The sequence below is a fragment of the Chiloscyllium plagiosum genome, chromosome 25, assembly GCF_004010195.1.
Source record: "Chiloscyllium plagiosum isolate BGI_BamShark_2017 chromosome 25, ASM401019v2, whole genome shotgun sequence".
NCBI lineage: Eukaryota > Metazoa > Chordata > Chondrichthyes > Orectolobiformes > Hemiscylliidae > Chiloscyllium > Chiloscyllium plagiosum.
The window spans coordinates 21,423,183-21,439,069 of NC_057734.1; the positions used below are offsets into that span (position 1 = coordinate 21,423,183).

Consider the following 15,887-nt stretch of genomic DNA (forward strand, 5'->3'; position numbering starts at 1 on the left):
ATTTTACAAGCTGTCAAATCACAATAGCTTTTTGTAAAGCTTAATATGGTGTGATACTTTCAAGCTAGGTTTTGTCTCATTTTTGAAACAAGCGGAATCATTTTTGTCAACAGTACACAGAATGCACACTGGCCTTCTTTCATCCTTTAACTTAAGGTCATCAGAAACACATTTTAAATACAGTAATAAAACATTATAATTCATTGTCACTTAATCAGCATATTGTTCAGCTGTAACAAAACGTTGGAGGCCACTTGTTGGCACAAACACTGCAACTTTTAATGGTTGACCACTTGGTTACCTGGCCACACGATGGCTTCCAGTAAGGTTACCCTTCTAGCCAGAACTTCTAATTCAGCTTGAAGATCTTGGAACATCTGCCAACTAACAGCCTGGTGGAGATTGAAAACAGCAACAGAAAATGTTTTGTTCCCCAGTTAAAATATAGTTATGATCAGGACTTGGGAACCAGGCCAGCCATGTTTTCATTATTTTCAGCAATTGCTTTAATTCACTTTAGTAAATGTATCTGTTCAAATAACGTTCAAGAAGGAAAAAAGTCCAATTTTATTAAATAGGTATTTGCAAGCTTCTGGAAATGACTCAACTGCAAATGAAATAAAAAAGCTTCAGCTGGTAAACTTGACACTTTTTCCAGATAATTTGCAGGTTTTTCGTTGAGAGTTTCAGGTCATTTTAATTTTTCCATTGCACCACATTTTGAAGAATAGCATGGACTTTCCTAGTTCCCACTGTTGCAGTGTCTGGGTTTTTGGTTAACCCCATACACACACAAATAACAGTAAGGATTTGTACTGAGAATTGGACATCACACTCAGACACACAATAAAGAACATTTTCAACATTACACTACCATCTTTTGCTTTAAGTATAACATTTCCCTTCATCAAATATGATTTACCTACTTCAAACCAGAAGCTATTTTGAGAATTAAGTATTGATGTTTTTTCATGTTCTGTTGTGTGACCAATTGTGCCTGTCCATAAAACTCAGTGCAAATATCTTTCTAGTCCCTTTACTCACCATGAATACCAATCATAGTCTCCAAGATTAATACCCTCTCTGCTAAAATCTTCAAAGCTTCCCGGATTTGGTGTATACCTTCCCCCTGTGGAAGACAGATACAGCCATCAAGGGAAATGCCAGCAACTGACTTGCTGTCATATCCTCCTTTGTTTTTGGTAGGGGTTTGGCCTCAATTTCAGCATTCCACATGAATGACCAAAACAAAGGCAGTCGCATGCAGGTTCCATTTCAGTCTCTAAATTGCAAACATTTAGATATTACTTTTGGGTAGTCATTGCAGTGCATTCATTTGGAGCTCAGACATTTAAAAACACTTCCAAACAAGCTAGCTTGGAATTTTTCTTAACAAATCTAACAGATTATTCACTAGGCAGAATGCAAACATTACGTCCAAACCATTTACTTTAGATTTAGGCTATGGAGAAATTTTCTTTTTAGTACAGATGCAACTTGTATCTTAAATAACTGCATGTCATTATTACTTGAAATGTTGTACAAGGCAGGATGCGAAAGAAGGACAGATCAGCATGCTGATATTTCTCTGTTTAATAGAGCAGCCAGATGCAAATTATTAGAGTTAGGCGGCACACATAACATGGTAAGTCATGCAACAAGCCAACATAAATGGAGGACAGTTTTAATGACATTTCCACAGCTGTATCCCCTTCCTGCTGCATGAGGAACAGGTAAATGACTGAAGCACCCGGCACATTTATAACATGTTTGGAAGACTCTGACATGTTTATTTTACATTTTTGTTGGTGAAGCTGTAACATTCAGCTTCATATAGAAAAGAAGACCTCCAAAGAACAATTTTCACAATCTTGTGACTTAATTAATGTGATTTTTCTTTTTGAATCATCAGTCAGAAAGGTTTGGAATAAACATGCAGAAATCATTGAACAAACTATTAACTGTAACCAATGAACCTAGAAACCATGTCTGTAGGCACAACTAGGAAATAGAGGTTTGAGTTGTAAAACAGCATGCACTATTACCAAGAGTTTCACAGCAGCACCACCAGGAACACAATGACAGTTACGTGACCAAGGCAGTTTCTTTCACAAGAGCAAAAGAAATGCAAATTTCAATTTCAAATGAAGTGATTACAAACTTTAAAGGATGAAATGAAGAGTTCAGTGATGGGATGACGCATTTTCAAAACAGCAGCAGCAAACCCCTAACAGAAAATAGCTATTGTGTACCCAATCAGAAAATGCATTAAATTGATTTGAGGTTTACTGTATTTAAAATGGCTCTCCAATGGCAAGATTTGTTAAACTATGCAGTTAATTACTGAGTAAGTCATTAGGTTAACAAAAGACAAAACCAACACACTCAGGTTAATGAAAATGCTCATGCATAGTTTAATATAACCCATCTTTGATTTGTTCCCTTTACCCTTAAACCTTTCTGATGCACATGAGATGATAGCACATGTTGGCGACTTGCTTCTACCAAAGCGCTGGGAGGTGTTTGAAGATATTGGAGGGAACGAGTTCTCATCTTCCCTTTTTTAGGGGAAATCTTCAGTGACACAAAATGAGGAGGACTGCAAAACAGCTCAAGAAGGCAGAATGTGTGGAAAGTTGGCAGATGCAATTTGACGTAGACCATCTTGCTAGCAGTAATTGGACCTTACTGGTTGGAGATGTTGGGAAATTAGAGAGGCTAGGCTGGCATGTACAAATACCCAGGAGGTCCCAAAGTTAACAGCCCTTCTGAATCATTATCAACCTAAGTTTAGGAAAAGATTTTGAAATTTGCCTAACTTTCCTTGTCAGGTTATGTAAAGCTTTGGTTGAAACAAGGTCAAATAACATGTCTCCTATTAGGAGAGACTTCAGGCTTAAAATTTTCTTTATCCCAATCTTAATTGAACAGAAGTAGCTACAATAAGCCCACTGAAAAGATTTTTTAAAAGATTATTTGAGGGGAGAGGGGCAGATTTGAAATCCAGCATTTTCTCCCCATCAACCCATCCCATTTGGCTTTCTTGGTATCATTGACTTCCCTGATCAAACAAGTACCCAAGACATGGCCTGGGTGGTGTACAGCCAATCAGTAATACTAAGGTAACTTCATTTGATCTTATATCACCAAGACCAGAGGTAACAGTCACAAGGGGGCACATCCTGAAATCTACATCTAACTATTTTTTCAGCAGATTTCAGGGCTGGTAATCTGAATGTAGTGTGATGGGTTTATTTCTCAGTTCATGAAGTGTAAAAGTGAAACTGTATTGTGAGGTTCAAATTGATGTCAGACATCTGGTCAGCAGGCCAAATCTATAAAATAGCACCGCAATATGTCATGCCCAGGTGGTCAGCTGGAGGGAAGAGTGACTGTACATAGCTATAGTGAACTAAAACATTTAGTCTTCAGCACTCTTACTACCATTGCACGCCTAAAGGGGTAAAAGGCTAGTTCAACACTGCCCAGTATTCTTTCAGGACCTTGGGGTATTCACCTATTGGTTAGAAAACCAACATGGAACCTCTGTCATTTCTGTGGAGAAGACCTGATAGAATCAAGTGCCCATCAGGCATTTAACTGGCTACTGTCAGCCTTTCCCCATATTAAAGGCCTTCAGAGGCAGAAATCCTGCCAGAAGAGTTTGCTGGCCAATCAACAATCTGGTAAATTGTAATTGCCACTATTGTCAGAGGGAGCAGTGACAGAATTTGCTGGGAGGTATTCAAAATGTGTTTTAAAATTCTGTGTGGCCTCCTGAGCCGCCATTACTTGGCTCAGTGATAATGGGTGTCAGTAATAAGCTTAATTGGTTACTCCTTCTAGATCCTCCACTCCACACTCGCTGCCACCTAATCTCTCTGCAGTCAGCCCTGCCTCAGCTCAGGGCCACACTCTCTCAGAACTGCGATGGACCTCTGCTTCTGCTCCAACCTCCTCTCCGACTCCTATTACACCCTTCCTCCCCCCCCCCCCTCCCCCCATCTACCTATTGCACTCTCAGCTACCTTTCTCCCAGCCCCACCCCACTCCTATATATTTCTCCCCACCACCCCTCCCATTTATTTCTCCACCCCCTCGGCTCACAGCTTCATTCCTGATGAAGGGTTTTTGCCCAAAATATCGATTCTTCTGCTCCTCAGATGCTGCCTGACCTGATGTGCTTTTCCAGCACCACACTCTTGACTCTAATCTCCAGCATCTGCAGGCCTCACTTTCGCTTAGTTGATATCCTGCCAGTAGTAGCTGGAATCCTGCAGCAGTCCTTCGCAATTAACCGGGGGAGGTTTAGGTGCCATTTGCTGCTTGGCACAGGACCCCCGCCCCCACAAATCATCATGATTAAGTGGCCTGGACGTTGTGTTGCCTGCCATTATGGTCTGCACAGTTCATCCAACTATATATTTCAATAGTCATCAATAACTGGTGCAGTTTTCCAATTAGAGTATTGGAGCCAAAAGTTTTATTGTCATTCAACAGATAATTAGATGTTGAAAAGGGATTGAGCAGATGGCTGAAATTGTTTAACTTATCTCTTCTGCATCTACTTTTGTGGTCTTTAGGTTGAGTGCATTTTCAACTCAAGTTGGGATCATTGCAACTGCTGCACTATTGTCAATGTATCAACATGAAAACAGCAGCATAACCACAACCTGAGATGGACAAAGCACCTCTGAGTTATGCAAAAGCAGTCCCCAGGTTGTGAACAGGTTCCGTTCTCAAGTCTGCTCACAAGTCAACTTGTCCACAATTCAGAGCGCGAAGCAGGGCAATATAAAGTAGCTATTTGCAAGTATGGAAGATGTTTGTATGGTGCATCTTTAAAATTACATGCCTGTATGGGATTGAATTCATCAGTGTGAGCATTCATAAGTCAGATGTTTGTAAATCAGGAACACTATATATTTAGTCAGCTTATAGTCACTCTAACATGTATACCATGGTTTAGCAAGGGAGATGAAGATCTGGCCAGTGAGAAGCACCTAAAATTTGGAATGATTCACTTGATACTTCTTTCAAGCTGCATCCAACTGCTTTGGGCTATACTTGATATTTTCTGATTGCTGCAAGAAATAGCAAAAGATTTAATTCATCATTCCCTGATCACTACTTTTCATGAAAATGCTTCCTGTAAACCAGAATTCACCATGTCTTAATTCATAGTTATCCCTGTGTTTCCATGTCAATTTAAATTCTAGAAGGCCAAGAACTCTTATTGCCATTCAAACAACATATAACGCACTCTCATCTAAAACCTACAGCCTTGGGACTGATACTGAAGTATGATAGACAATGTGTCCATGCATATAGTTCAACCAGTTCAGTTATAAATGGTTTAAGTGCAGAGTTTGACCATGAAGTACCAACGTGCTGCCCCATAAACTGATTGCAACCAGCTTGGAAAAAAAACAGGAAGTCTGAGAGAAACTCACCAGGTCTGTCAGCATCTGTGGAGATTGAAACAAAGTTAATATTTTGAGTCCAGTATGACTCGCTGTACTGACTTGCTGAGTTTCCCCGAAACTTTCTGCTTTTATTTCCAGCATCCGTAGAACTTTTATATTATGAGATCCGGCTTATTCCTCACAGAATGATTTTCCACCTGCAATTGCAGGAAGGGTCACTGAGCAAATAGCAGGCACATCTTCAGATCAACAGGAACCTGGAGGTTCAGTCATAAAAAGGCATTATCATGATATTTCTGTTGCCTGGCATTACAGATGAATGGAAGCAATTTTTAAAAAATCTCTTGGCTGTGAAAGGGATACTGTGTGGGAGACGTTGGGAAAATGAAAGCACAAGTTAGTTTAAGTAATCAGACTAAATGCAGTATGAAGCTATCTGTCCCCACTAATCAACAATCCCAATCACAAACTTTGTAAAATACTGCATTGAACACTACAAAATTAGTAACTTTCAACAGCACGGGTTTTAGATGAAGTTTTATAATTAATGTAAAAATAGAATGCACTTTGATTCATTAATATTCCAATGCAATCAAAGTTTAGCACCTTTTTTAATCATCTGCTTGTAAGAAAACCAGAACCAGTCAAAACTAGTATATATGTGGATATTAGTAAACATGATAGACAATGTGTCCGTGCATATAGTTCAACTAGTTCAGTTATTCATGCTTTTGCATCTGCAACAGGACAGTATCTCTTCTGCAAGCTTTTCTTTTCAAGTAGCTTTACCTGATTAAAATTTGCAAACTTTACAATAAAGGCCAGTTTGAATCATTTTATTTTTTAACCCGGAAACCGATAAAAGGAAGATACTACTGAGTAATTTTAAATCTTTTAAATGTTACACTTGAGATAAACAAAAGGATGACTGACTGTTTAATACAATAAATGAACAAACTCAGTAATTTTTCTTCTAGATTTATTAAATCATCTGTAACATTGTAAATTAGAAGGCAACATCTTTCATTAATCAACTTCATTAAGTAACTATTTTGTGAAAGAATTTTGCTACATTCACAAGAATTGCATCTAACCATCAGAACTGTGAACCCTTCATTCCAACATTTGAATTTGCTTTCAAGGTCCCTGTCTTACCTGGTATTAGTTTGGTGCTGAATTATAATGTAAAATTGGAGACCATCTCCATTAAGTGCTGTGCTTAAAATAGGCTACAATGTTACTATAAAGGCATTTGTGCGTTAAAAGCCATTTTCTGCACTAACAAAGAATGGCCATACACATCCTGCAGATATAGGTAAATATATTTACTTTATTTTAGAACAACCATAACCCTGTAATTGTGACGCCTTTATGGTCTGCAAATCTTTGGCACTTGAATGTTTTTTTGGCATTTAAAACTGATTGCAATATATGAGCCAAAATCTGGCTTTATTTTTGTTGCAAAATGAATTCCGTCACCAGGGACTTGGAGGTAATAAGAAAATCAGGGGCACTTTACATACATACTAGTACTTGAGCAACAGTTCTAAACATGCCATGATTTAGAAACAGGACTAGGCCATTCAGTCTTTTCCAGTCACTCTGCCATTCAGTACGACCCATAGCTGATCTAATTGTGGCCAACCCGAAAAATATAAAATGGGCAAATTAGGCTGTCATGGTGGCCATAAAGCTGAACACAGATATTCTTTGCCAATAACAACGGCAAAATTAGATTTTATACCACCAGAAATATCTAAAATTGGACTCAAACTATGACATAGTAGAATATTTTGCTGTATTATTGAGACAAATATTCCGAAGGGAGAAATATTATCAGATTGTAAAGTATTTTAAATCCAGCACGTTTACTTTGACAAGTTGCTGATCAGCTAATTTTCACAAATTTAATTCAGTTACACAGGTTTAAAGAGACTATTGGGCACAGCCTTTCACAGTTGTGCACTCCAGTTTGTATTTGGAGCTTACCGGTTGTCCTTTATCTCCTGGTTCTCCTTTAATTCCTGGCTCCCCCTATAAAATATGACACTCTATTAAAGTATAAATCTGTTATAGCGTCTTGAAAATACTGTCGATAAGTCAAAAATGTTAAAGGGACAGTCCCATTATTATTTTCAAGATGCAAATTTGGCAGATTTCACAATTTGTGCAAGCTGCTAACATGAAAGATACATGAAAGACCATGCCCAGGCAATAGGAGGAAAAGCCTGCCTCATATATGTCTTCTTAAATAATTTCTACTGCTATCTCAGATCTATAGTTGGGAAAGGGTCTTACAACTGGCCGGCACAGAGATAGATAAGAGGGAAGAAGGCTGGAAACTTGGGTTTTGGGAAATCATAGAAACCTAGAGTAGTTACAATACAGAAAGAGACTATTTGGTCCATCATAGCTATGCCACCTCTCTGCAAGAACAATTCTGCTAGTCAGACTTCCCTGTTATTTAACATGCAGGTTTTCTCTCTTCAGGGACTTATATGCTTCCATTTTGAGATTCCCAACTGCTTATGTTTCCCTCACATTCTTAGACAGCACATTCTCAAACACTTGCTGTGTGAAAAATGCTTTTCCTAATGCCTCTTTTGACTCTTTCATTAATCATAAATTTGTATCCTCTAATTTTCAACCCTTATGCTAATAGAAGTTATATCTCCTTATCTCCTCTGGCTCACTACCTCCATCAAATTTCCTCTCAGCCTTCTCTTCAAGGAGAACAACTCCAGCTTCTCCATTCAATCTGCAAGATTGAAATCATACATCCATGGAATAATTCTCATGAATCTTTTCCTTTTTAGCCTTCACATAAAAAGCAGTGTCCAGAACTGGACACAATACTCCAGTTGAGGCTGAGTCAGTGTTTGTTAAGAGGTTCATCATATCTTACTTGCTAATGTATTCCATTCCTGTGTTTATAATGCACAGGATCCCATAAGCCTTTTTACGTGCATCTGCCTGAATATTTTCAGTGACTTGTGACATTTATCCTGATCTTTCTGTTCTAGCAAGCACTGAATAAGAAGCAGAGACCAGTGGAGACCCAACAGGAACTGCTGGAGATAAATAAACTTAGCATTGGCAATAGGCCATACGATACAAATGTGCCCACTTTTCTATCATTATCATGCTTGATTTCAGTTGATGAAGAGGAATATCCATTCTTTGTGCAAACATTCTGCACTTTCTCATGTTTCACTATAGATAGTCAAGAGTCATTTGGCTGTCAAGAATCTGCTGTCCATGTTATAGCACTGAAAGTTCTTATTTCAAGAATTAAAGAACCTAATTCTTAAATGGATCATTGCCCCAATATAAAATATAGATTCTTTCCCAAAAAAAAACACATCAGCTATTTGCAACCTTTTCTGATCCAGCTATATCTTTTGTGAAATTAAAATAGAAATTACAAATTATGGGAATCTGGAATAAAGTAGGAAGTGGACAAGATTTAGGAAAACATGGTAGAAACAAATATATTGAGTGAATTAAATTCCACCTGATCTATTAAATTTGGCTACTTTGCGTTCACTTTGAGTACAGAATTTGTTTTCTATTCATAAGATTCCAAAAGAAATAAAAGGAAATAACTGCCAAGTCTTTGAGACTGAACGGGGAATGGACTGATAGGATAGTTCCTTCCACATGTTGACATTAGCAAGATGGGCCGAACAACTTTTTGTGCTTTATGATTCTATTCAGATTCCACGTTATAAACAGCAATCTCCCTTGAATGCTTCGCACATTAAATAGTAAATGACTGCCAACTTTCACATTCTAATTACTATGACATAAAATACATGGATTAAATATTTTGAATAAACAAGAGTTGGCTCTGAGGGGAGCGAATTTATTTATATCATGCCTTCAGTGTAGTAAATATCTCAAGGTATTTCTCAGGAGCATTAACAAGAAGATATGTGACACTAAGTCACACAAGAACATTCTCAGACAGATAACAAAATACTTGGTCAAAATGGTTAAAGAAATATGTGTAAGGAGCACTTTCAAGGGTGTAAGAGAGGCAGAACAGCAGATAAGTTTAGGCAGTGAATTGTAGAGTTTAGGGCCTTGACAATTGAGGGCAGTCACCAATGGTAGAACAATTAAAATTGGGCATTACAGCTGTAGGGAGGGGTGAGGTCTTGGAGAGGTTTCCAAACAAGAGAAATGTTGAGTATTTTAGAAGTGACTTGTTTGCTTAATGAGAAGTCACTGTAAGTCAGATGGGGAGTGGGAATTGGCGGGTGAAGGTGGTAGTTTGGTATATGGGACTTGGTGCAAGCAAGATCATTGGCAGCTGAGTTTTTGATGACCTCAGGTTTATGGAAGTTAAATTGTGGGAGGCCAATCATGAGTGCACTGGAATACTCAATGCCAGAGGGAACATGGGCTTACTGGTAGATTTCAGCAAGAGATGAATTGAAATGGATAGAATCGCGTGATGTTACAGAGGTGAAATTAGAATACTGCAAGAACACAATATTGGAATAATAAGCCTTTACAGGCCAATTAAGAAGCAGTTTTCTTTTTTTAAAAGAAAGTTAAGAATTGCTTAATGAAAGAGAAAACACCACAAAGAAGCAAATGGAAATTAATGGCAGACTCTGGTGACCTCCTATCAGCGACACAAAGAAAATTTCTACACTGTGTCAGCAAAATAAGCTTATTCCAGAAAAGAGGAGAACCATAATGCACAGTATGATTCTACAATGATACAGGATTTACAACAAAGAAACAGACTATTCAGCCCAATGTCATTGTTGTGGTCTTGCATGCTTTAATGCTCAAATCAAACATCCCCCCCACACCACCACCCAAGGTACTTCATCTAACACTACAGCGAATCCTTCTTTGTCCTTTCACCCTACAATCTGGCTCAAATGTAATCTTGCACCATTTTAAGGTTGAAATTAATTGAGTTCAAGTAATCATTTAGCGAGGCACTGAGATAACTGGAATGAACAGGAAAAAATTGAAGCATCCCTCGAGCGCATTTTTCGGAGGTTGGGTTAATGCTCAAATGCAGTGAAGATGCGCAATTGTAGAATTTAGGGCCTTGATAATTGAGGGCAGTCACCAAGGGGAGAACAATTAAAATTGGACATTGCAGCTAACTCATAACAGCTAACTAAATTATATCTAACTCATGCTACACCTAACCCCACGAACGCCTGGGTACAAAGAGAGGGAAAATGTTCTGTTTCCTAACAAAGTATATCTCAGTTTGATCAGATGTAAGATTTAAAAAGGTTTTAAAATAGACAAATTCTAGAAAACAGCAAGGAGAAAAAGAACAAAATATGTGCAAATAAACAGCATGAAGTAAATTGAGATTAAAATACCATTTGAGATAATCTATAAATAGTATGTTGTTGTCCATGTTGAAGTATGGCTAATATGGGAACTGGCCAGGAGTGGGCAAGTCATTTTCAACTATCTCTATGAAAAAAGGGGAATAACAAATTCAAGGGTCCTCTGTGTGTGTCAGGGGTACAGCGACTTTTCCTTCCATGTCACTGCCCATCAGAAGCTGCTTTCCCTGCAGTATCATTGTGCTCTCGGGTCCCTCTAAACTCTAGACCCTCCAGAGTTACCATCTTGAGGCAGACCTAATCTTCCTTGAGTTGAAAAATGTGGTGCTGGAAAAACACAGCAGGCCAGGCAGCATCCGAGGAGCAGGAGAATCAACGTTTCGGGCATAAGCCCTTCTTCAGGCTGGCCTGCTGTGTTTTTCCAGCACCACATTTTTCAACTAATCTTCCTTGAGGCAGATGTGATGTTCTTGCACTACGGGGTGGCCACCACTGAACTTTGGTACTGCCTGCAGTGTTGGAGCTGGTCCAAGGGCAGGACTTCATGGACACTGAGTAATGGAAATGCTACCATTAGCCAATTTAGCCCGACTATAGTGCAGGAGTGTGGAGATATGAGGCTGGGCAGGCCATCTGCTGCTCAGACCCATTCCTTAGTAAATCTCTGCTCCTTATCTCTAATGATAGAGCCATCAAACATAAATTTTACAATTATAAGACCATAAGACATAGGAGCAGAAAGCCCATCCAGTCTGCGCAACCATTTAATCATGGCTGATAAACTTCTTAACCCCATTCTCCAAGTTTCTCCCCATATAGCCATTTAGATACAGAACTAGCTCAAAGGTAGAAGACAGAGGGTGGTGGTGAAGGGTTGAGTTTCAAACTCGAGGCCTGTGACCAGTGGGTCCACTATTTTTTGTCATTGATATAAATGATTTGGATGTGAGCATAAGAGGTATAGTTAGTAACTTTGGAGATGACACCAAAATTGAAGGTCTATTGGCCAGCAAAGAAAGTTACGTCAGATTACAATGGGATCTTGATCTGATGAGCCAAATGGGCTGAGAAGTGGCAGATGGAGTTTAATTCAGATAAATGCGAGGTGCTGCATTTTGGGAAAGCAAATCTTAGCAGGACTTATACACTTAATGGGAAGGTCCTAGGGAGTGTGGCTGAACAAAGAGACCTTGGAGTGTAGGTTCATAGCTCCTTGAAAGTGGTTCATAGCTCCTTGAAAGTGGAGTCGCAGGTAGATAGGATAGTGAAGGCGGCATTTGTTATGTTTTCCTTTATTGGTCAGAGTATTGAGTACAGGAGTTGGCAGGTCATGTTGCGGCTGTACAGGACATTGGTTAGGCCACTGTTGGAATATTGCCTGCAATTCTGGCGTCCTTCCTATCAGAAGGATGTTGTAAAACATGAAAGGGTTCAGAAAGGATCTACAAGGATGTTGCCAGAGTTGGAGGATTTGAGCTATAGGGAGAGGTTGAATAGGCTAGGGCTGCTTTTCTCTGGAGCATCGGAGGCTGAGGGGTGACCTTATAGAGGTTTATAAAATCTTGAGGGGTATGGATAGGATAAACAGTAAAAGTCTCTTCCCTGAGGTGGGGGAGTCCAGAACTAGAGAGCATAGGTTTAGGGTGAGAGGGGAAAGATAGAAAAGAGACCTAGGGGGCAACCTTTCCACGTCCAGAACTAGAGAGCATAGGTTTAGGGTGAGAGGGGAAAGATAGAAAAGAGACCTAGGGGGTGTATGTGTATGGAATGAGCTGCCAGAGGAAGTGTTAGAGGCTGGTACAATTGCAATGTTTAAAAGGCATTTGGGTGGGTATATGAATAGGAAGGGTTTGGAGGGATATGGGCTGGGTGCTGGCAGGTAGGACTAGATTGGGTTGGGATATCTAGTCAGCAGGGACGAGTTGGACCGAAGGGTCTGTTTCCGTAGTATCCATCTCTATGACTCTATAACCTTTGATCCCCTTAATACTCAATAATCTATTTATCTCTGTCTTAAATATACTCAATGGCCTGGCCTCCACAGCCTTCTGTGGCAATGAATTCCATAGATTCACCATTCTCTGGCTGAAGAAGTTACTCCTTATCTCCATTCTAAAATGTCTTCATTTTACTCTTAGGCTATTGGGTCGTAGTCTCTCCTACCAATGGAAACATCTTCCGATCATCCACTCTGTCCAGGCCATTCAGTATTCTGTATGTTGCAATTAGATCCTCCCTCATCCTTCTCAACTCCATCGAATACAAACCCAATTCTTCATATGTTAAGCTTTTCATTCCTGGGCAATCGTTATAGAATCCCTCCAGTGTTAAAATAGGCCATTCAGCCAAATGAGTCCTTGTAACCCTGCACTCTCCACGGCGAATCCACCTAATCTGCACATCTCTGGACACTATGTGCAATTTATCATGGCCAATCCACCTAACCTGCACAACTTTGGAATGCGGGAGAAACCAGAGCACCCAGAGGAAACCCACACAGACAGAGCGAGAATGTGCAAATTCCACCTGAGGGTGGAATCAAAGTGGGTCCCTGTGCTGTGAGGCAGCAGTACTAACCAGAGCCATCTGCATCCACAAGTTGCCAGGGATCACTCTACAGCACAGTGGTGAAACTCAAAGGAAAATATCTTTGCTACAGTGATCCAAGTACAAGGTCAAAGCTCTTGAAGACTTTTGAAGAACTTTGTTACTTTGGTGTCACAAAATGGTTTAATGTACTTGGAAAAAGAATGCTGAGTGTTGCTCATTGTCTGCTGCTGATCTTTTTCTCCCTGTATAAATTTATACCTTTTATCGAATGTTTTTTGATAATGGGCGAAAGTGAGGACTGCAGATGCTGGAGATTAGAGTCAAGAGCGTGGTGCTGGAAAAGCACAGCAGGTCAGGCAGCATCTGAGGAGCTAGAAAATCGACATTTCAGGCAAAAGCCCTTCATCAGGCTTTTGCCTAAAACATCGAATTTCCTGCTCTTCGGATGCTGCCTGACCAGCTGTGCTTATCCAGCACCACACTCTCGACTGCTACTTCATACTGGTTGGCCCTGGGGCAGCCAATGGTGTGGTCACTGCATTAGTAACAGCAAGTCTTCATGTGGCCAAACAGGCAGTTCCTAAAGAGAACCGTCCGTCAACAAAAGGAAGGACATTAAAATACTTTCCTGAGTGGAGGGATGAGTGACAGGGAGGTGGAAGGGTTTGTCAGAATTCCCAGAAATTTGCCGATTCAATGACAACAAGGTGCAACTAGGTTCATCACAAGTCTTTCCAATCTGCTACCAGGATTGTTCCCTGAATATTTAGGGACAAACAAATATCCCCACTCCCCCCTTCAACCAGATACAAAAACACACTTCTATTGTTGCAAGTTACGGGAGAATCATAATTCAACAAGATATAAACAATTGTTAACTGGATCAAAACAAAATAGATGAAATAAAGACATCAATTCAGTCAGGAAAATCAAGATGCATGCAAATTGGTAGTGCAACTTACCATTTCTCCTCTGAGGCCTCTTTCTCCGGGATATCCAGATGGGCCCTAATTGAGTTAAAAATACAGATTTCATTTACAGTGCAGCCATTAAACAAATGGCTATGGAGTTACAGTTTGTTATTTTAAAATTAGTTTTGGAATCAGGATAGAGCACAAATTAGAATGAGAAGTAAATGACAATTCAACAACAGAGAAGCCAAAGTCATTAAAAATACTCATCTCAGTGCAGACTTGAGAGGGGTAGCAGTCCAACATTAAAATGGTATGCCATTGACCTGACATTATCTCCCTGCTTTGTGACTGTCCTGCTTTTCCAATGACTCCCTTCTTCCAATCACTCCTCTCATCCACCTTCGCCCCTTATCATCCTTTCCAGGTACCCCCTGCCCTCCTACTTTGACTTAGTCAACATTTTGGACCGAAACTCAAACAAAAAACAGAAAACTGCATTATTTCTGATGCAATTAGTGAATAACAACTTTATGCTAGTGTGTGGCACTTAAAATGTTTGGTTTCCAATGTCTGTGTGTTTGTAAGATGCCTGACTATAATAGCAGGCACTTTTGGAAATGTTGATGCATAAAGGGACCTAGAGGTCCTCGTACACCAGTCATTGAAATCAAACATGGAGATGCAGTAAGCAGTTTGGAAGGCAACTGTCATGTTAGACTTCATTGCAAGAGGAGTTGAATACAGAAGTAACAAAATCTTACTGCAGCTGTACAGGGCCTTGATGGGACCAAAGCAGGAGTACTATGTACAGTTTTGGTGTCCTTACCTTAGAAAAGATAAACTTGCCATAGACGGAGCGCAGCGAAGCTTCACAAGACTGATTCTTGGGGTGGCACATTGTATCCTATGAGGAGGAATTGGGTTGAGCAGGCCTGGATTCTTTGGAATTTAGAAGAATGAGAGAGGATTTCATTGGAATAACAAAGTCTGACAGGCTGGGTTAGTTTAGATGCAGGAATGATGTCTTCCCTAGCCAAGGAGTTCAGAACAGTGGGTCACAGTCTCAGGATCCAAGGTAAGCAAATATGGATTGAGATTGAAGCATTTCTTTACTCAGAGAGTGTCATACCTGTGCAACTCTCTGTCACGGAAGGCTGTTAGAGTGGAGTCACTGGCTATATTTAAGAAATAAACAGATTTCTAGGAGCTAAAGGGGTAAAGAGCGGGTGTAAGTCGTTGAGATAATGGATGAACCATGGTCACGTTTAATAAGGGAGTGAAACCTTGATGACATATGACATACCTGCTTTCTATACTTCTCTGTTTATTTGAACGTTTCAATGATACAGAGTCGGATAATTCTATAAACTCTGCAGTCACAGCAAATCACACTTTGCACCATACTGCTGAAAGGAAGGCAGCACTTGTTTGCAGCCACCAAGATGTTATCAATTATATTTCCTGGCATTGTGTCACCTGCTCGTCAACAGCAACGGAGAAGATCCTCCACAGGATCTGGGTCAGCCGTGTCAGAGACAGACCTGTGCCATCTGTTGTTAAGAACATGGCCTATAAACCTGCCACAGCCATTAGCTGGACCAGTCAGCTGTTGTCTTAAGACTACACACAAGGACCTCATTTTTTGGCTGACATTGTTACCTGTTGTT

General features: G+C 39.9%; 1 protein-coding gene across 3 annotated transcripts in view; it reads right to left on the minus strand.

Annotated features, from left to right (window-relative positions):
- The window catches only part of LOC122562631 (EMI domain-containing protein 1-like), a 342,320-nt gene that overhangs the window by 16,039 nt on the left and 310,394 nt on the right, over positions 1 to 15,887 (minus strand). Inside the window, exons 12-14 of one of the 3 annotated variants that reach the window (XM_043715640.1) lie at positions 14,269 to 14,313; positions 7,416 to 7,460; positions 302 to 392 (exon numbers count right to left, since the gene is read on the minus strand). In XM_043715640.1, the coding sequence (XP_043571575.1) occupies positions 302 to 392; positions 7,416 to 7,460; positions 14,269 to 14,313 (181 nt within the window). Of the gene's footprint in view, positions 1 to 301; positions 393 to 1,044; positions 1,130 to 7,415; positions 7,461 to 14,268; positions 14,314 to 15,887 lie in introns of all 3 variants that reach the window. The other 2 variants (XM_043715641.1, XM_043715643.1) reach the window with 2 other exon arrangements.